We start from the raw sequence: 23153 nt of genomic DNA, 5'->3' as shown, positions 1-23153 counted from the left end.
TAAACTCCCCCTCTCCGTGTTGCTCCACAAATGAGAAAAACCATTTTTTTAAAAGGATGGTTTGACTTTCACCTCCCTCTCCTTCCAGCGCCGCACCAAAAATGAGAAAAATCAATTTCTACGCATTATCAGTTGATTTCCTCCTCCTCCCACTCGACAGGCCGCTTCAAAGATGACAAAAACCAAATTATTCATAATTATCGTTTGACTTTGACCTCCGCTACCCTCCGGGTTACTTAAAAAATGAAAAAAAAAACTGTTTTTTCAATGATTGTTTGACTTTTATTTCGACCTCTCCTCCCCGCTGCTCCACAAATAAGAAAAATTATTTTTTTCACAATTGTCATTTCATACCCACCACCCCTTCCTCGCAGGATAATCTAAAAATAGGAAAAACCCATGTTTTTCGATTGATCGTCTTACTTTAGCTTCCCCCTCCCTGCCGCCCTGCTTCAAAAATACGAAAAACTAACCCTCTCCCCTTACACGCTGCTTCCCAAATGGGAATAATCAATTTCTTGGAACTATCATTTGCCATAACATCCCTCCCGACAGCTACGCCGCTCAAAAAATGAAAAAATAATTTTTTTGCTCTGAAAATGCTCTGAAAATGAGAAAACCCCTTGTTTTTCAGTTATCATTTGACTTTAAAAAACTTGAAATTCACAATTTTTAATTCGCCATTCGACATTCAACATTCGAATTTGTCAAGTTCAAATTTTTAATTGGTAATTGACAATTTTTAAGTTTGCAAATCCAAATGTAGAATCAATATTGTTTCAATTTCAAATTGCAAAGGTAGAATTTCGAATTGAAAGTTCTCAACATAAAAATGAAATTCATTAAATGATTAAAATTATCACCACGGTTTTTTTAATTTCAAATTTGAACATCAAATGTTTTTGATATACCCGCCGGAAAAAATTTCCTAGGACATCACTACACCCGACCGAGTCGGTAATTCAACTCGGCTGCCATCTAGCGGCATTTCTCGAACGGGCCTTCCCTACCACTTATCTCATCAAAATCTAATTTTCCTAATTAATAAAAAATAAGCGATTAATGAATGTCAATTACGACAAATAGGTCACCTTTTACCCTATTATCAATTTGATTATCATATATTTATCATTACTGGCCTTATTATCCCCTCAAAATCACACCCACATACATCCAGCATATACAATAGCATGGTTCTCAAATCGCCAGAGAAGCTAACCGGTTTCCCTATACGACGTTGGTATTACAGCCAAACCCTAGACGATTGTTGATAGCTTCACGCTTTTTGCAGACGGACCCTAGAAGTCCATCCTTAGAATCAATTGTAGACGGATCCTAGAGATCTGTCATTAGAATCACGGAGTAGTAGGGGGAGGTCGCGATCGCGAGGGAAAACCGGTCTTGGGGTGGGAACTCTCTCTCTCTCTCACTTTGAAGAACAAAATGATGTTCCTTTTCTTACTGAATAATCTATTTTTTGTTGAGAATTAGTTGAAAATTAGAAGAGAATTATGACGACACCTATAATCCGTATCACAGGGTCCGATCATACCGCCGGAAACTAGATTGGAATACCCCAGATTAAATTCAATTGTAGAATGAAGAATAATTGAGAATAATGGTTGAATGATAGTACAGATCAATAAGATAATTCGATAATTTGATTAGTCGATGAAAAAAACGGCCGGTAAGGCAGAATATATTGACGGTCGGTAAAACAGAGTGTCCAGAGAGAATGGAGATTTGAATAGAAGAATTGATTTGGCTCAGAAATTTGAATTGAATTAATAATAATTAAATGGTTATTTTCAGGCATGGAAAGGAACACATATTTGTGGTATCATTAAATTGTGTAGGGTATTGTGTAAATTGTGGGGAGTGTTTTTATTCTGCAGTGATTGAGCCGCCATATTTTTCCCCAAACGATCATTGGAGAATTCATCTTGGTGAAATCTAGGGCGTTTCTTTGAACGTAATTTACACGTTCATTCTTCAATTTCCCACCCCTGAGACCTAATTACCGGCCTGACAAAAATAATTATCTGTCGATTGACCCTACCATTATATTTTTTGACGGTCTACAGGGGCTGACATTTAGTTAGGGAATTTGCTAGGGAGATATCGGGCAAAAATCCCTCCACCCGGGCCTTAACAATGTTTACAATGTACTTCGTTTATAAAATGTTTGATGAATTGACGAGTTTGATAATTGTTGATTGGATAATAAAGAAAATGAGGGAACAATAATCTCTATGATGGGCGATCAGCTGACAATTTGTAACGGGATTTTTGGAAATCTCGCACATTAAACTACATTTTGGGTTAAGTGCTCCAAAATTCTGTCATCTCGACTCTCCCCGGGAATTACTCGAACCGACGAGGGGTGTGGGGACTGGGGGCCGAGTGGTTACGGCGTTGGGAGGTCAAAGGACAGGCAACAGCACAGGGCGGACACGTGGAAACATTCCCAGCTCCCCTACGATACTACTGGCGTATGAGCGCTTCATGTCAGATGGGGTGGGTATTCGAGCGGCTGATCCTTCGAAGGCGTTGTTGAAGGGGTCAGTGGCGCCGTTCGAATTCGGCACGCTCCAGGAGAGGCTAATTCCAGGGATATCCTCCCCGCGGCGAGGGCAGCAGGTCCCGGCACACGGCAGTTCACCCAGACATAGTCGTGAGTGGGGGGGCATCGGCACTACTGCCGACACTGCCCACTCACTCGGGAGAGCCGCTTCGGCTGGCTTCCAGTACGGACCACTGGCAGCTACCTTCCGAGCCCTTAAGAAGCTCCCAATGCCCTGTATTGGTCTTCGTCGTTCCCTAGGCGAGGGTTATCCTCTCCCTGGTAACACTCTCTGAGTGAGAGCCATCCTCTCCCTGGGTAAGTCCTCTATATTTGGGGCTACCCTAGTAGGTCCGTCACGCTCTCGATAGTGTGCAAATGGGGTGAGTTAATCCCCACATTCTCGGCCTACCGGCACTCCGTTATCTTCGGTCGCGCTCTCGGCGAGGGAGTTCTATAGGTCGCCCTCCGCGCCTCGGATTCCCGCAAGTATGCTCTCGGTGTCCCGAGCCTAGTCTCGCTACTCTCTTTATTTTATGGTTCGGTTATTGGACTCGCGGATCTGTGGACCCCGGCCCTCTCTCCACGATCTAGCATCCTCAGCGACCCCAGGCCTTCCCGCTTCCGTGCCCTTCGTCATTGGCTTTAGCCTCTCGCGAGTAGTTTTACGGTCACACCCCGGCTGGTGTGGTTCACGGTTTTGGTTTTACGGATTTAGCATTTTCTGTTGTCGCGAGGACGAGTTCCAACCCCCCTCGTCCTCGTCCTGTCCCTTCGTGTTCTTGTTTTCGGATTTAGGATACTTCTCGGGATTTGGCAGGTTTACGGACCTCGGATGAGACAGGGCACCCCCCTCCCTCACCCTCGTTCCGGTTCTTACGGTTTTCGTTAGCTTTTGGCGCTTAAAAAGTTGGCTGGCGCCCACATTAACTTGATTGGATATTTGACATGCGAGCATGGGGAGGGGTGAAGGTAATAACTATCATCGACCTCCGGGACGAGGTCGGGGAAAAGTGTTACAAATCATTAATTGTCACTATCTACTGAGACATTTGTTTTCATGAAATTAAATGATTGAGAAAATAAGTCGACAAGTCGAGATGAATAATTATTAGAAAAAAATTATTAGATGAGAAAACAAGACGTTTTTGCGAAGTGAGAAATTTCAGGAAAAGCGAGTAGAATCAGACGCGCTCAGAATCTCGTGAATAAGTAGTTCCTCCGGAAACGAGAAAATTGAGAAAAGAAAAATATTGAAGAATTGGATAGGAAGGGGCTTGAAACTAGAAAGGTTATAATTTTGGGGTCTCTGTCGGTGATCGGATCCAGGATAGAAGGTTTAGCGACAAGGCAAAGGTAAGAAATTAGGGACTGGACGTTGATTGGACCGCGACTGATCCACCCACGAGAAGTAGAGGAAGCCCAGCGTGGAACCCAGGGAGATACTGCACACCAGGGAGCAAGACAAACATAAGAAAACGGAGGACTCGAGAAATTCTGGGAAACTGAGGGATCGCGAAGAAAAATAGACTTGGAAATTTCGGAAAACTTAGAGACAAGAGATTTTGGAGAGAAAATTGGATACTCTTATGTTCTAATTCTTAATAATTTATGCCCTGGACACTGAGCAACCGGCAACACAGGATTAACATGGGGGAAAGGAATTTTCTAAACGTTTGAGTTCGTTACACTCTTCTCGAGAACAAAACAAAATTTCGAGCTTTATATTTCACGACGCCCGACATGAGAGCATCATTCGTTGCGTGGCCTGAAAGTGTTGCCATTGATGGAACGTATTCGTTGCTTGACAGTGACTTGACTGTCATGCTGATGTTAGTTGAAGATTCGAATGGTGCCAGCGAAATTGTAGCAGTAGGATTGCTAGCCGCTGAAGATGCTCGAACTACGGATTGATTTTTGAAACATTTTAAAAGAATAATCTTGATACTTGCTCTAAAATCAAATGTTTTATGAGTGACAAAGATCGCGTGGGACGTCCAAGTTTGAGGAAAACTCTTTACAATCCAGAAACAAGAAAAAGTTCACTAATCTATATCTGCCTCTTCCATACGATGAAAGCCTTCCAGTTCGCCAAGGGGGCAAGTAATTTAAATTTAGCAGCAGAAGAAAAAAACATAGTTGCTACCTTCCTACAAAAGCTTACCTACAGTGCTTGCGGAGATAAGTACAATAAGTCCGGCAACGAACTTATAGAGTCTGTTTCACAACCAGTAAAAAACTATTTTAATAAAAACTGACACCCGATTCGTGAAAAATGGACTATATTTAACATGAAGCAGGAAATCTGAGAAACCGAACTAACGATAGAGTCGAATCTCTCAATAACAAATTGAAACAAGTGATCTCAAAACTTGGTACTCTCATGGTGTTTTTAAATTATTATAAAGAGTCACAGTGAAATATTGAAAGTGACCTCAAATTCATATTATTGTGGCCCCTCGACTCCTTGAGTTCCCTGCAGACATATATTCGCTGCAAGAAATTTCTATGGTTTACCTTTGTTTGAAAAACACCTTTGTAATATACGGTGGACAAAAGAGTATTCTCAGCAGACACAGCGCATATTTCGGGCGAAAAGAACTACCATTTTTTTAATATAATCCCCATTAGTTCCAATATTATTTTCATTGCAAGAAGTTACTTATCTGGAAACAGATTCTGAAGAACAATCTGCAGTAGCTGGCATCAATTCACGAGCATCGACAATCATCAGGGGGAAGTCACGTTTAAGTTTTATTACCACTCCGGGAAAACCAAAAAAAAAGACTTCCCAGCCGACTTGCTTAACGTAAACGTCACAACATTTAAGCCCTCGAGGACCACTCGATAGGGTGGATCAACTCAGTGCACAACTCGATTCACTCTATCGAGGGCCTATCGAGTAGATCTCGAATGATCCGCCAGGGAGGCCCGGACATTTTTTCGTATCATTAAAAAAAAAATTGTAAGTAAAGTTTTATTAATGATTTTTAAAGGTGAAGCTTTAAAAATATAAGAAACTGAATAGAATTCAATAAAAATACAGTAATTTGAAAATAATGAGCTAGGCTTATCTATTAAATTCTTCCGTCCACTTACCTTATATCTACAGCGGAAATCAGTAAGATCCACGGTAAAATTCTGCCTCGTCACATCATCTACCCTATATCCACAGCAAATTTTACCTTAAGGGCCGGATGGAGTATCTCGGAAAGATAATTTACTCCAAAATTGGGATTCCTAATTACTCCGCCAATTAATTCTTTTTTCCGATAAATGTTAGCTAGCGTTCTAGCGGTTGTCAACTAACTAACTAACTAGTTGCTAGCTAACAATTATGGGGAAAAAGAAGTAATTGGCGGAGTAATTAGGAATCTCAATTTTGGAGTAAATTATCTTTTCCAGATAATCCAACCGGTCCTTAAATCCATGGTAAAATTTACCGTGAATGTAAGGTCAAATTTACCATGCAGCGCGTGAATAGACACTGCCAATCCCAATTCTGTGATTCATGAAAATTCTGACATGGCCCCGTAAAATTTACGAGGAATTAAGTCATTTTGACATAAAACATGCGGTCTTTTATTTGACACGCTAGGAGTTTTACTACACGGAGTAATGATAGTACCGGTAGAGGTATATAATTATAATATAATATTCACGCCCAGTAAGTATTACTATGTTATAGTAATAAGTACTATGTTATAGTAATAATTACTATGTGATAGTAATTATATGCATGGAAGTTTTTAATTTGATTGATGTGAATGGATCATATATTGATTCCTAGGTCTCATTAACCTTTTCAAGATGATATCCTATATAAACTATTCCATTGATGAGACTAAATGGTGAGACTAATTCTGTAAAGCTCTCACTGATTCGCATGACAGTACAATAATTTACCTGGCAATTGACACAAGAGTTATTACTAACTGTTATTACTAACTGTTATTACCACCTCGTAATACTATAATCAGTTATTACTATCTGGAGAAGTCATGTGACAACTACCCAATGCGTTATTGCTATTTTTTTTCCTTCCATCAATTACATTGGTAATCGAAGAAAAGCCATTCTACCTCCGCACCCACGAAACCAATTAGCAAAATCAATTACAGTTGTAGCAGAGACAGATCATCTGATCTCCTTCTTTTTTTCAGAGGTGTCAATTTCATTTTTATAATTTTACTTTTCATCAATGATAATAGGCCAGCAAATTTCATATGTGTGCGGTCGTGAAATTGCTTCCATTCAGAACATGATGAATGATTTTTCCACTTGATCTCAATGGTAAAAATACGGAAAGTTCAGTAAAAAAGTGCGTAACGGTTTCGCTATTTTTATTGAATACTGACATATTACGAAACGGGCACAGAATTTTCATTGCATCTTTCTCTACGTGTAGGGTAAGGGAACAAATAATCAAGGAATTATCACTTATAATACCACGAGAGTTTCGAAATTATCGGATATTTCCCCATAGGTTCGGTGCAAATAACGGAACGTCTCAAGTTTTCCAGGTTAAAAAATCAGGACAAAAATCAGCACCAAAAATTCACTTTTTCATGAGTTTCATCACATTTTGACATCACCAGCGTTACTTTTTCCTAGCACTGTTCAGGTGGGCTGTTTTATAAATATGAAACCTGTAGTTTAAAGATTACACTCAAATTAAAATTGTTAATATGAAATTTTTCAATTCTTCAACAATTGGTAATTTCGATTATAAAATAATTAAACAAATAATTCAACGTTTGCGAATTACCGTTTGACAATTGAAATCAAACGGAAGGAGGAGGCCTGGACTGGTCAGGGGTCGCTCGATGAGGTCAGGGCGTGAGTCCCAAGGGACTCTCCCGTGGGCGCTTCTGTGCGGAGCCAAGGCGGTGACGGCGTGAAGGCCACCTCAGACAAGTCAGAGGGGAACCTTACATAAAGGCGCTCCGATGGCTTGTGCGCGCAAACGCGTCGGAAGACAACCTGCGGATGTGCGGTGTAACTTCACCGCGTGTCCGATGCTCTCAAATTCACTTGCAGTACTGCAAGTCTGCGACTTAGCAGGGCTGTAGTAGCCTTGGTATAGAGCACACATATATAGGTCTAATTTAAGAGCCCTGGTGCTATAGGGGCTCTGTAAGGGGTTTCGATTGAAATAAGGAAGAGTTTTTCTTCGCTCAGGGGCAACCAGGAACCCAGAGGCTGTATGGCTGTTGATAAGGCATGCAAGCCGAGAAGGATCGCAAACGTCTGTCACAGGAACTTGGTAGTAGTCGTGCTGAAATTACATGGAGGGGGACCTGCTAAGGACACCGGCTTCTATCTGGCTTATTTCCTACATGACCCTACAGGGCTACCACCTACGAAGGACGGAAGCAGCACGAGAAACAACTGGGGGAACAGCCCTGTTGGAATACCTACCGGACGTGGATCTGGAAATTCTAAACAGAGGATAAAGCCACAAATTTTAAGTAACTTCCAGGTGCTAGTGCGTCATTGACATTACCTTGTGTCATCGCAGGCTGGTGGACCGCAGCGTAAACTGGAGGGTGGACCATGAGGAATCACTGGAGAGGCAAAAGGCATTAGACTACATGCAACAGTGGTGCATCTCCCATGGTCTCAGCGTCATCCGAGTCAAGACGGAGATGGTGCATGTTACCCACAAGAGGAGGAGTCGCGTAAGGCCCCTCTCTATTTATGCACAGAACTGAGCTTCTCTGAAGAGGTGAAGGACTTGGGAGTTTCAGCCTGAGGAGTTTCGATCGACAGAAGGTTCAGCCTGAGGAAACACATTACCATGCCGGCAAATAAGGCCATCACAACCTACTGGGCTTGCAGGAGAATGTTTGGGGATACGTGGATGCTAAGGCCAAAGGTAGAAAAGTGAGTCTACATAGCCGTAATGGTTTCCGCTGACGTCGCTACTGTTGTTTGGTGGACCGGCATGAACAAGGCCGGGCAAGGCATCAAATAAAATAGGCAGACTCGCAGCTCAAGACTAGAGGTCCTGCTTTTCCTTCAGCCACCCCACCTCAACATAAAGGGCGTGGCGCCAGTCTCAACTGCGAGGTTGCGGCTTCTGGGCATACGGAAAGGAGCCATGCGGCCATCCTGGCTGTGGACCGCGACCTGCAGGGATTACTGTCGCGGACAGGTGATACTTGCGCACCGCAGTGGAACCTCCACCAGCGCTTCAGGGTCAGCCTTGGAGACGAGGCAACCGAACAAGGTCGAAATTATCATATCATCTCTACGTCTCATCTTAAGCTACGCATAGACCATCTTCGTCCCTCACTCTTTGCCATTATCCAATAATGTTAGCGCACCACCATGCGTCACTTACGAACGAACCATCGCACTGACAGGTACCGACTCTCCGCAATAGGTTAAATATACGTTAGGGATACGAAATTCAATTGTGATATAATAAAACGAATCAAATGTTAATAATTTTCTGCGGGCGAACTGTGGTTTGGTCAATCATTCACTTCCGACGAGGTATATTCGTTATTAAATAGCCTGGTGCGCCAAGTTCATTTTTTTCCCAATCAATTACCTATAGACGGGGTTTGAAATACTACATTTGGTTATTAAGCCGAAAAAAACTTTTCTACTGAATATGAGTTTTGCAGCAATCATATTCGTCGGAAATTTTTTTCGCCGTATGACGACCACTATTTTTGTTATAACGGCGGCAGGCAGAGTTTCGCGAATGCGAAGGAAAGCGACACAGGCATAAAACACTGTCTCACCGGAATGTCAAAAAAAAGTTTATTAAGAAATAATCGACTTCGATGCGGAAAATTGTCCCAATTGGTGTTGTCAGCATAAACGACCGTTCGCGACCGACGGTAGTGGCCGTGCGGTTAGAGTGCTAGACTAGCATGCCAATGATCCTGGTTCGATCCCGGGCACCGGCGGTCAAAATTTATAGCGCTCTAATCTCACAGTTTCACTGTCGAACGGTAGTCCTGTCAAAAGGACGACTGTACCAGGGCAGGTTTTTCCCCTCGAATGAGGTTTTTCCCTCCTTTCGGCAAATGCGGTACGGGGGTTTGGGGGGTGGGAAGGGAACAAATTGTAAAGACCCGAAAGGGTATACGAGAAAAAAAAGGTATAATCAGTTCGCTTACTGTGTGGTTTCAACCATTCAGATATGGTTCAATTTTTCTATCTTGGAGGCGTTCAAATTAACGCCGACTTGGCGCCAGCTTTTCATAAAGTTGTTCATTATTTCTCTAAAGTTCCTTTTTTTTTTCATTTTTTAATGTACGAGACCGTGCTCCCAACGCGTATTTATTCGAAATGTTTGACATTTAGCCACGACGTCATGGTGACGGATCGGTTTCACCTTACGGATCTTACTCTTACGATCATTCGATATATTTCGAGAATATCGGGAAATTGCGAGATCGATTTGCTTTCTCATTCTTACATCAGGATTTCTTATGCACACTTCGCACGAGTAACAAACTTCATGCCAGCCACCCAGAAGTGTACTAATTTCATTAGGCCTGCAGTCTGCATTGAGATTGTAAGGCAGCATACTAATTTTTATCCGATTTTTCATCTCCATATGTATCCGGTTTTTCGTACTATATGCATTGGATTATTTGTTGACTTCATATATTTTAGAAAGAAATTATATACCTGAAATGTTATCCATTTGATAAACGGAGCCGAGTCATTGCAATTATTATAAAACTAATGAATACATAATAGCTCAAGCAAGATAGCTTAGTGTATGATTTTCTGTTTGAGATGATTAGGTGAAAGTATGATACTACAATTATATGATCGCCATAAGCTTATTTTTCAGTATATACATTGCGCCATATGGAGGAAACTATTTGTTTCCACAAAAAACGGTTTGCGGATTCAGAACCAGAGGGTGAAATACCATCGATTCAAGGCGAAATTAGGAAAATCGCTGAGGCGGGGCTGTTCAAGACATTTACCCACATACTTTTTGATTTTTCCTGATTTATGTAACTATGATTATCCTCATCAGATAAAAAACCGCTTTGGATTTACATCGACTATTTCTGTTCTGAGGAATTGGATTGAATTTTGATCAGTTTCCTGTCAGGATTTAATTTATAAGTTAATCAGTTTAAGATCAGACAGCCCTCTTGACCTCAATCTGAATCCATTTAAGTATGAGAATCTGATCTGACTCCATCTTAACCATAGTTTGCTCACAATACAAGTCCCAACGACTTTGGCCATGTCTGCGGGGTATTTATCCTACGAGACTACGAATGTGCACTTGGGCGTGCATGACAATGTGTCTTCTGCCACAGATTATTAATCTGTAAGATAATACGGTTAAGAAATTACTCCTGGACTTTTAAAGAAACAGTTTAGAATGTTGAAGCCCAACATATTCATATGAAATTTGATGGTTATTATTACAGATAAGTCAGTCAGACTCTGTATTTTTCAGGCATTATACATTTTTTTAAATCGTGTCTTGAAAATTCTGATAGATAACGCTATGTATATGCTGCACGAGCAGTATACACGTACCAATGAAAAAAAAATGTTATGCATAGTGCAGTACATGCGCGGCAATGAAAGATGATGTACGAGTAGAAATGAGTATAAATCGTGAGCAATGAATGAACAGTGAAGAATGGGGGTAACAGATTGTAGGCCTTAACGTTCGAGAGCTTCGATTCCATTCAATATAAATGGCCATTTCCCTTTTACATAGGATACTGCGCAAATGCGTTTAGTGAACTTCCCGCAACGTCACGTCACGTCACGTCAACAGCCACTGTATTTTATTATGGGAAAACATGATTCTTCTGTTAGAAATAATTCCTTTTTTCGAGAATTTCAAGAAGAATTTTTTCCTGATACTATAATTTATTAGCTCCGTTCATTGCACAACGTCAATGTTCATTTCTCGTACTGCCTGCTTCCCAGGCTCTAAAACTTGAGAATCACTACGGGAAACATTGTCCAGATTTTTGGGATGGGGTTTTTTCTACTTGTGTGTTTGGCCAGTTCTCGCCTTCAGCTCGAACGCCAACCCCCCGCCAGTAAAAAAAATCCATCTCCACAGCTCGAAAATATACTATTTTCGATGAACCAATGAATGGTAATTCAATTAAAATAACGCTCTGCAGCGTTCACTGGAATGGTGACGAATCTAGAGTTCAGTATTCCTGAAATTTGAAAATTTGATCAATCTCTCATTAGGAAAACTTAATCAGTCTAAGGCAGGCATGGTCAAAGTGCGCTCAATCGGCTCACCTAGCTCCCAACCTCAATTAGGCCAATGACTATAAAATAAGGGGTCCTATTGTACCATGCAGGTAGTTGGAAGGGCGAGACCACGATGCTTGGGTCAGAGTGGGGGAATCGTTACGTCAGTCAACAACAAATCTGAATTTTTGAACGAAAAATACGAATATTTTTCTTGCTGCATTTTGCATTGTTAAAAAATATCAATTAATCAATTTTCCCTCTATCATTTTCCGCATAAAATTCCGTTGAATAAATTACTCTGAATTGAATATTTCAGCAGCAAATTAGTTGAAAAAAGCTGTTGAAAAGATTTTTTAATTTTGGTTAATACAAAATTTGGTTAATACAAGATTTGTTCCAATATGAATATTGAAAGAATAAATAGATTCATACCAAAAATGGAGTTAAAAGAATCTGTTCATACAAATTATTTGAGAGAAATTTCCTTGCAGAACTTTCATGGTAAAATCATTTAGAGTTGTCTTCTTTGGCTCATATATCGGCAAAAAATAAGAAAAATACATTAAAATGTAAGGAAAAATTCCATTCGTTTCAAACCCAGACCTTTCTGCTGGACATTTCTATAAAAAAAACTTTTAACTCCATTTTTGGTATGAATCTATTTATTCTTTCAATATTCATATTGCAAGAAATCTTGTATTAACAAAAATTAAAAAATCTTTTCAACAGTTTTTTACAATCACAAACTTGTATAGGTTTCATAGAAATCTAATACAGTTTCAATAGAATGGATTTTGATTGAATTGTAAAGAACTGACATATCATTTTTTTCCAATTTTTACTAAAATAATTATTCAATATTAAGGTAACCAAGAAATAATCAATTTCTGGCACCATGATGTTTGAACCATTACCCCCGATACAACTGAGGATTTACCCCGTTGAATTGATGAAAATTTGTTTCAATTTTTAGGCGGTAAGGTTTTTTAAATTTGAAAGGAAAGCGCGCGGTGCTCTCTCTGTCTAACTGCGCCCCACTTCGTACACGCTGCAACTCCCACCCTGACTACGCTGGGCTCCACGCAATTGGGGTATTGTATTTCCAATAATGGGTCTAATAGGGTTTTATGGCCTCAGCTCCCGAGGATCCGACTTTGCCCATGCCTGGTCTAAGGCAATGATGATCTGATAAGAATCTGTTTTCATTGAGGATTCATATCAGGATTCAGGCAAACCTCAGTGCTACCGGATTCAATCTTGATCTGGGTCTTCAGAGTTATCTAAAGTCATTTTTATTCGGACAATTTTTATAATTTTTCGCTCTTCCTAAGTTGTGGAAGCCATTTATATATTATCATTTTTTCGCTTCGATGTTCCAGAAAAATATACTATATGTTTTTGTGATAAATAGAGTGACGCTTCATATACACACATCCATGACCCATTATCGAAAAATTATACATTATTGGAAGGCATGATGAATAATTAGAAGTGACATAGTCTTAAGACTATAAAGCCTAATAAAAAGTTGTGCTCCTAATTTTGGTCCCTAATTTTGTTCTTGATAACCTTGTTCTTGATAAGGTAACCTTACTTCTAATTGCCTTTTTTCCACATGCTTTTATTAGACATAGAATATAACATCTGGGACCAAAAATGAGTTATGTCCATTGCTCAAAAATTACACAATTAGTAACGACTTTAGTGAAAGAAACTATCTTAGCCCTAAATTCCCTAGTAACCACACTAAAAAATCGATTGGCACACTTGGCGTCTCGCCTGGACTGCGCAGTAAACCGCAGGTCTCCAAACTTGAAAAGGAGATAGTCTGCTATGGTCCTATATATAAAAGAGATGGGCCACTAATCGAACATGGCGGATCTCATGGGGATAATCGATAATTTTTCATTCCATTCGATAACCGAAGGGGACCCCTGATCTGACATGTGATGAGAATGTCATGAACGTCGCGGCCGCTTACGGCCGCGGCGGCGCTAGTATCCATATATATAAGAGAGATTGGTCGTTAAAAGTACATAGTTTGAATGTCCACCCTTTCGCAATTAGACGGTCATGTTTTCAGAAAATACCAGTTTATGGAAGTTACAGGTACCATGTATACATGTACTCCGAAGTGTAGACTGAAAAAACTAACTACTTTTGCCAATTAGATTTACAAACTACAAGAAAATCCACAGATTTTAAATGCAAATATTCATACACATTTCCTTGTGCCAATTAAAGTATTTGTAGCACAAGCAATTTTTTTCTCAAAGTATACTTTCTCACACGACATAATCGTCTTAGTCTTTATAAGAATACAAATAAAAGTTAAGGATTGCAAATAAATTGTGGATAATCAAAGGAGGAATCTTGCCTCCTTATTGTAATTATAACAGTTGCAATCACGCCAAGTAAGTAATTGGCAAATTAATTACACTTTGTAGTGAGGAAACGGACTCTTCAGAATTATTACTTCTTCAAATTTTATTTTCCTTCATTTAAATTTTTCTGGTCAACCAATTTTTAACTGTTCCAGTTCAATTAATTATGAACTTATTTACATTTAAATGATTCCGATGTGTTCACTCCTGAACAAAGAATAATTAATGCGATTATTATATCTTTAAAATACTGCTGAGTAATATTCAATAATTACGTTAGTAAAGTTTCGGTGAGATGTTTTATAAAATTATGCTACATTCTGAATAAATTAGCACCACATGCGATGAAGAATTGAATAAAAATTAGTACTCTGCGAGCCAAAACAGTATTCAGTAAATATTACGGAACAGTTACGCACTTTTTCACTGAACTTTCCGTACTTTTTCCTGAACATTCAGTGAAAAGGTGCATGACTGCCCTGTAATTTTTACTGAATACTGTTTTGACTGGTAGATTATGGAACAGACACGCAATTTGTATGCAATTTTTGTCTCCATGTGCACGTTATATTTTTTTCTACTTCGCCGTTGGAAGCGATTTCTTGACGATTTACTAGTCTAGTCGATGCACGAAGAAACAAAAATTCTAATTTCTGGAAAATATTTTTTTTATATGAATAATTGTCCTTCAAGCGTTCAATTATCCGTGGCATCTCAGTGCTTCTACGCGGAGAGGAATATACAATAAAAATGACGTGTCTTTCCTGTAATTCCGGACCGAAATTTGGTTGTAGGAAATTATACGGACGTGTCATGTAATTGGTAAGCGAACTGAAAGTTTCGTAATTGTTACTAAATATTTCTCTTCGTGTAGTTTAAGAAAGATAATATGCTTTGAAATATTCATGTATGTGATTGTTGCAATTTCACTGATTAAAATTCCATAAAAGGATTATCAAAGTATTTATTATTTACATTATTGCGATGTTGAGCAGTTACAGTATATCAATATATAACACATTCATGATACAATGTATAGCGATAGTGATAAGTGTGAATTTACTCGAGTTGCGGAAAGGTCAGACATTTTGGAATTTAAGCAGTTGAAGATAGTTTACATCTCTCTCAAATACATATGTACATAGTAGACCATTTTGCTTTAATTATACAGGATTACCAGTTCATTAATCAATCAGTAGTAAACGTTTTGAAGTGACGTGCCAGAAATATTTAATGATATTGATACTAAACTCTTTCATATTCTGCTAATATAAAGGTAAAATATATATAAATTTCACTATAGGGACTTGTCTCCACCACGAATAACGGTAATATGAGTTTAAAATAAACCTCGATTTCCGTAAAATATCGTCCAAATCAACAATCCTGCAGATTCCATGCAAAACACCAAAAGTAGTAATGTTGCGATTATTTGTCTATAATTATTATTGGTACGTATAGAAACAATACTCCACTTTGATCCATAGTTGAATTAAAATTTGATGACATGTTCCGTATACCGATTTAAAATGAAATAAGAATTACTCCGAAAAACCGCACTGAGCTGTTCAATGAGAATAAGTATAAGATAATATATTCTTTTAAATCAAACAACAATCGCAGCAAGAAAAAAATATATTTCTGGCAGATATTCGTTTACTTATGAGAAGTATTAATCATTTACTAATTTTATTATTTATTATCAATTAACAATTATCTCCAAAATTAGTAAACTAAAAAAAAATTGTCATTTTTTCAAATGAAAATCTTCAAATTAATAATTTTCAGAGCATATTCATCATGATCAAGATAATAATCTAATCAGGATCGTCTCGAGATGACTCGGCTAAAGAAATATGGCATTCCCAACACCAATATTTCTCTCAAGTGAATAAATTTTTGACAAATATAATTTTATTTTCACAGTGCGACGAAACACAAGTGTTAGCAGTATGTATAAGCAAATTATCTGAATAGTATGCATAAAAAGAAGGAATAGTGATGGTTTACCTAGATTTGAATTACTAGACTGTCGAAACGGCATCGCTGAAAGTGTATGCTCCGATTTCCGTGAATAATTTTCTGTCCGAAGAATCGTCGGTGGCAACTCCAACATGTTATACCATCGTCACAATAGCCAAAATACAATAAAGATTCTCGAAAAAAATCCTACAGTTAATAAACTGTTCATTCCACAATATTGAGAAACAATAAAATTGTGCATAGGTGATAATGAACGAAATAGGACGCACTTTCCACTATAGGAATTCGTAGAGACGTCGATAGTACTTAATTTCACGTTAAAAATCGGTAAAAAAACACCTGAATCTATCACGGTAATGAGGACATAAGAACTAAAATGTAATAATCATAATGCTTAAAATGATAATATTTGTATAAGATGAAACATATGTGATGTGCGCTCACTTCATACTGAGTAGTGACCTGAAAATTTCTTCTCACCCCTCCATTACTTTTTACCAAAATGGTTAGGGGCGTGTCTTCTGTTCTTCCAGCCCTGAGCAACAGAGAGCCATTATTGGTGGATTTGAGCTCCACCTTCCGAGGAAAATAAGGAAGGCGGATCTTGCGACTGCTCACATTAACCAGACAGTTCTGGAAATCGATATCAGTAAGCTGGGGGATGATATTTAACGGACTGAAGTTGGATTAGGTTATCACATATTGTCTCGATGTTGTGATATATTTTTCCTTCAATCTTATTAGTTTTCATCGTAACATAGCTGTTTAAACTTCTTTCCACTATTAAAATAGGTGTTGGTGCCGAAATCAAGCGCTTACTTGAATTTTCCTGAATCTATTGAATCGTGAATGTTAGAGAATTTTAATTGCAAAATAATACGAATAATGGATCAAAATGGTCAATCTGTAGATATTAAAGCATCAAGAATTGATGAATTTGCGACGCAAGAATAAAAGTGAAAAAAGTAACAATAAATTTACTGGACAATTTGATTACAAAAATGTCGACAGTGTACGACCGAATGATAATGCTTGTATTGAAAATTACCAACGCTACACAGTTCAAATTTTTTGGAAATTCCATTATAGCATTTGCCTATTTGCAATCTGTATTGTCTGAATTACAGTCAGCAATGCCAATTAAATTTCTCCGAAAAGTTCTAGGTGCAATAATAAAATTTGGAGGATGTTCTCTAATGGAACTCTCATGAACATTTTCGCTTTTACACATGTATGTTTGTTTTAAGATAAAGATTACGGAACGCCGCAAAAAAATTTCGTGACTCTAGATATAAATTACGTGATAGTTCCGTAAAATCTCCTATAACCACATTTAATTTTTATTGAATATTTCCCTCTGTCTGTTATCTGCAATGTTGAAATACGAGGAACTTCCTGTAAAGTGATATATGTCGGTTTAGACGGCGTAATATGAAATTCTAGTATTCGGAACCACAATTTTCTCAGGACTGGAATCAATGAGAATCGATTCTCCTTCGGAAGCATCATGTTTACCATTAAAATATCCATAAAGTGCGAAAATTTTTTATTTCATTCTCTATCTCAGAGATTCGCTAAGATTATGCTCATATTCGGAGTACCTTATATTCTTTCTAAAAGCAAATCATTGGAATTTATGACATGTAATCCGTTGCATACTTCTATAGAGAATTTCTTTTATGTCTTTCTTATTTGCAGAAACAATTCATGACTGGCTATATAGTAGACGGACATGTATTGAAAAAACTTCACTGAAAATTACATGAAAATTTGGTAAGTGGCGAGCAAATTGTCGTTCAGTGAAGAATTGAACAAACCAGAATTTTGACGTGCATGAGCTTGCCGAAATGTCCGGCGAACTTGAGGATAAAATCATTACATAACATTCATGTATGCCCCGTCCTTTTTTCTCACTGTGCCGCCGAATTACGCGGAAATATCACGTTTGTATGGTGAGGATTAAATCTTTACATTTTATGTCTATAGCAATTCCAAGGAAATAAGAAACTTTTGGAAAAAATCCCATTTTTACATATTATTATCAGAATTATCATTTATTTCAATACGATTTTTACGCAAATTCGGCCAAAACTCGTAGACAAACAACAAATATCTCCTCTAATTTCACAAATTCGGCTGACGTTAAATATAATCTTCATAATATAATATTCATATGAAATCTTCGATATTCGTTTTTTCTACATAAGAAACACAATACATGAAAAGACATACGTTTGGCCAATTACACTCCGAATTTTCGAATTTCCGAATTTTGTAAAATTCACAAAATATTTCTTTGAAACTCCGCAGGAACTAATGAAAGTGGTAACTTTTTGTGTTGATTAGAATTCCTAAGTATGTAGTATCACTAGATATACCTTTCATAAACTTCTCAGTTATTCAGCGAAGCAACTTAAATACCTCTGGAGGATGATACAGAACGTTTGAGCGTTTAGCGATAGTCGATGCCGACAAAAGTATTGAAACGAACTTTTCATCAGTTAACTTTGACAAAATCAAGAAAATAGAAGATAAATTCTTCTCTGATCGAAAAATTCTAAACATACTGCTAAAAAAAATATTGCACAGAGAAAAAAGTGATGCTAGAGAGCACTATATATCGAAATTCATGCCTAGTAAGAGTGATTATAATTTAGTAAGCATTACTATGTTATAATTATGAGTACTGTACGATTTAGTAATGGTTGCTATAAAGCATGGTAAGATTCTCAATGGTAATGGAGTCGATAAATATACTAAAACAAGCAGTTTGCCGTTCCTAGCCGTAGAAGACATGTGATTGGTACTTCACATGTTATTTATTTATTTTTTAAATTTTATTTTGCCATCAATTTCATTGATGGTTTGCTTCCGAATGGAGTACCTGTAATCTCTCAAATTTCCATATTTTTGGAATTAAGCCTATGTTCAATATGAAACATTATGGTCATAACAGAAAACTTTGAGCCAAATTGCAAGTTGATAGATTGATTTTTAAAAATCAGAGAGGATGTACGTCGCATTTTTTTTTTAAACATGAAAATTGACATATCTTCAGATTTTTTTTCGAACGCGTAAAACTCTTTGGTTTATATAATTAGGGCATAACGTACCGAATATTTTGCAAAAAAGAAAGATAAAATCAGTTGTGTCGTTTTTAAGATATTTGAGAAAATCGTTTCAGATACAAAGTTGAATATCTTCTGAACGGATCATCCGATTTAGCCCATCTGCAATACCAAACATCGCCGTCATAAGAGGATTCTCTCTGCCAAATTTCAAGTTAATAGATTAATTTTTAAAAATCAGAGAGGGTGTAGTTCGCATTTTTTTGAAAAAAATGAAAATTGAAATATCTCGAAAACTTTGTAGGAACATATACATATATTCTGACCGATCCATATAGAGCACATTGAGACGAACATTTCAAAAGAATGAAAAATGTAAACGGTTGCATAGTTTCTGAGATATTTCCAAAAAACTTGTCAGAAACAATCATAGATATTTCAAAAACTGCTCAACCGATCGGGCTGAAATTCAGCACAGATGAAGTCCATATTAGAACCTATGAACTGACCAAATTTCAGATTTTTGGAAATTAATTTACCCAATTATACTCCTTCTTTTGTAAAAATTGACCCTCAGCTGACCATAATCACATACACACACGGTCTACAAACGTGGTATTTTTACGTTTCAGATCATTCTACATCATTTCCAGGCAAAATTAGAGAATCGAAAAATCGAACGATTGCAATGCTTTCTTTCGGAAGCAAAACACAATTTCGCTTACTGTGCGATATAGCAAAGTAACCCATAGCTGGCTGGTAAAGTTTATCTTAGGTCTATGAGGAAAATTATTCTGCAATATAGTATTAATGCCTATATGATATAGTAAACTTTAAAAAATAGTTTTAAAAATGCGAAAAACAATAGAATATTACAGAGATAACTAGTAATTATTCCTAGATTACAGTGTGGCATTAATTCAAGTATAATATACTAAGTACATTATATAAGTATAGTATAATTATTTCACTAAGATCGATATCTAACAGATTTAGTAATTCATTAAACCGAGAAAACAGTTACCATATGTTTCCTTCGATATTGACTATGGACCGGCCGATCCATGTATCGATAGTATAGCATTTACGATGTCCACAATGGCATAAAGGGTTCCTTAAGAATTGTTTCTGATTGCTGTAGCGAATAGTAATCTTAACTATAGTCACATTATCGTAATTTCGACTACTCTACATGGTAAAGATTACATTGAGGGGCAAGCGGAAAAATCATTTACCAGATTTTTAAGATGAAATCTATATATTATAGTAATCTCTATTATTCACTTTATTCCGTGAAGGGTTATAAGCTATTTAATACTCTAATGAACACTTATAAAAAACGCTTTTTTATAGATGAAATTGAAAAATTATCATCCAAAACGTCTACTTACCAGCATAGTTTTCTATATTAAAACTAATACACCATTCCAATGAAATGAATGAGCCTCCACAGAGATCGCTGTCTGAAGTCGTGAAAGGTGCAAGGATGGTTTGGTGTGAATATATTATGTAAAGAAGAAGGTAGGATTTTTATATATTGCATAGATTATTTGCTATCAAGAATTTGAAAACGGTCAATAACATGTATAATAAATGCCGTTTGTCTAAAAACGGATTTATGCAATCGTAATAGTATTTAAGCCTATTAATCAGAAAGAGAAAATAGTTTTTCATACTCGTTATTCTTTCGAAAGAAGTATTTCAAATGTATCTCTGAATCTACAATCAGCGAGTACTATTTTTCTCCTCCTTTCTTCGATGTCCACAAAATTCTGGTTTCAAATCAGAACAGTCTCACCTCCCCTTCACTCATATAATCGGGCTGATACGAAGCTAAGAAAGTTTTCAATAGCTTCAATGTAAAAAGTCTAACCAAAATTATATGTATAGGAAATTTTTGTAATCAATATTGGAACGCATATTTATGGCTGGAGCCTTTAATGAATGGGAAGGAACAATAGCGAACAATACCACGGACAAGTTAACGTTATGGAAAAACGGCCCTCCCACATTAGGGACATTTCTATATATGACTAGGGTCGACACATATAAAACCCAGTGTGGCTTACATATGACGCCATAATATCCCTTGACGGTTTCCATATAGCTCTATATAACATCGGTGACCCTTATTTTGAGCCTTGGCCCTTGATCCTTCTTTTCTGACGCCTCATTTTTGTTTTGGAATCTCAATTTCGACTATTTTATTATGAATATTATAGGTCGATTTAAGTTTGTACGCAGTGAAAAACATAATCGTGAATTAATTAAAAATGGGCCTAAATAATGATTGCGCGGACGTAACATACTGCTTTGTAGTCGTAAATTACGCTCAAAGTCAGTTGAATAAAGACAATTTCAGTACTTTCAAATGTTGAATCAACTACTGGAAAATGTCATTTTAAAAATGTGACAATCTTAAGAATTCATACGTTACTCTCACTCAAACCGGTGTGCACTGAACTCGACATTTTAAGGCTAATCTACGGCTTATTGCTTATATATCCATTCGCGTTCTTAGAATAATATAAATTTTTCTGATGTTATTATTTTGGCTATAAGTAACCCCCTAACCCACTCCCTATCGCTATATGAGAATCGCGTAAGGAATAGAAGTTGCAAGGATTTATAAGTTATTTTGGAATGATGATTTATGCTTTGACTGTAGAAACACGATTGCTCGTTTGGGAATTGGTACTGCATGCTTCCCAAACTCGAAAAATACTATCTGGGCTGTTGGGATTAGGTTTTTTCACTCGTGTGGAGTTGGCCTTCGAGCCGCATGCGATAGCTGGCTAATTACACGAGTGAAAAACCCCATCCCCACCCCCAAGCCCGGAAATATACTATTTCGAATTGTAATCAATTCCCCACCAAATTCGTGATAATCTTGCTATATCCTATCATATACTTACTATTTGTTTCTTTCAACTATCAATATTTTTTATTGAAGTACCAGAAAAAGAGTGCGCCTGTAATGTAGGATTATTTAGTTGTGACACAAATGAATAAATACATGGAACGATTGTAATCCCGCTTCGTGATATAGAATTTGAAGTTTTCTCCTACGCCGAAATTAAAAATGGTGTTCAAACCGCAGGAGGTTTAATACAGGACTTTTATCTACCTGCTTTCCAAGCGTAAATTTGGCACAGGTTCAGATCAAGTTAGAATCAAATCGAATTTGATGATTGATCAGATACTGACCCAGCAACTTCATAAAGACTTGATCAGACATGTTTTGAATTCATTGGAGTTTGATCAGGTATGGCGGATGGGGACTTGATCGGACAAAACGAATTAGAACTGATAACCAAAATCGTATATATTTATTAATCATAATGGAATCCAAATAAAAAAATGAGATTCGGTAGTGGTGGGATGGGTACTTACATTACTCGATTTAAGGTGGTAAAATAATGTAAGGTACTAAAATAGATTTATTCAGTGCAAATTAACTTGGTTTACATACACCTTTACAGCCGGATCGTAAGGATATTTTCTACTGCGAGAATGGTAGAATCATCAGGGGGATCTAAGTATCCGAATTATATCGAAATATGACGAACAGGTGCTACGATAAAGTAAAGTCATGTTTCGTCAACGTGTGTCACGGTACGAATTCTCTTGCTAATTCGAGCTAGAGAACAATGAATTAACCTACTGCCAAAGAAATATAACAGTAGCATCACAACAAAAAACAGGTCGGGAATGCCACTATTAGGAACTGCGTATAGCTGTTGTTGCAAAGAAATGAGCAACAAGCGTCAATGGATTTTTGTTTCTCAGATGTTATTGTTTCCACTTTTTTTCCTCATTATAATATTCATTCGAATACATGGAAATGTATCTAAATTGTCTTTGCATTCAACTGAATTTCCATTACCTCATCATGTGATAAAGTACTCATTTCAAGTATTATCTGAGTGAAAGCCA

At 37.4% G+C, this 23153-nt stretch overlaps 1 protein-coding gene across 2 annotated transcripts in view; it reads right to left on the bottom strand.

Annotated features, from left to right (window-relative positions):
- The window catches only part of LOC105272149 (LIM/homeobox protein LMX-1.2), a 168879-nt gene extending 152342 nt beyond the window's left edge, over nt 1–16537 (bottom strand). For both annotated transcript variants that reach the window (XM_011314092.1, XM_011314093.1), the window contains exon 1: nt 16177–16537. In XM_011314092.1, coding sequence (XP_011312394.1) covers nt 16177–16282 — 106 coding nt within the window. In that variant the 5' untranslated portion in view covers nt 16283–16537. The remainder of the gene's footprint in view (nt 1–16176) is intronic.
- Nucleotides 16538–23153: the final 6616 nt, after the last annotated feature.

Source organism: Fopius arisanus, unplaced genomic scaffold, assembly GCF_000806365.1.
Source record: "Fopius arisanus strain USDA-PBARC FA_bdor unplaced genomic scaffold, ASM80636v1 scaffold00145, whole genome shotgun sequence".
NCBI classification, from domain to species: domain Eukaryota; kingdom Metazoa; phylum Arthropoda; class Insecta; order Hymenoptera; family Braconidae; genus Fopius; species Fopius arisanus.
Note: the sequence above shows the minus strand (reverse complement) of the source record. Positions and strands in the feature narration are given on the sequence as shown.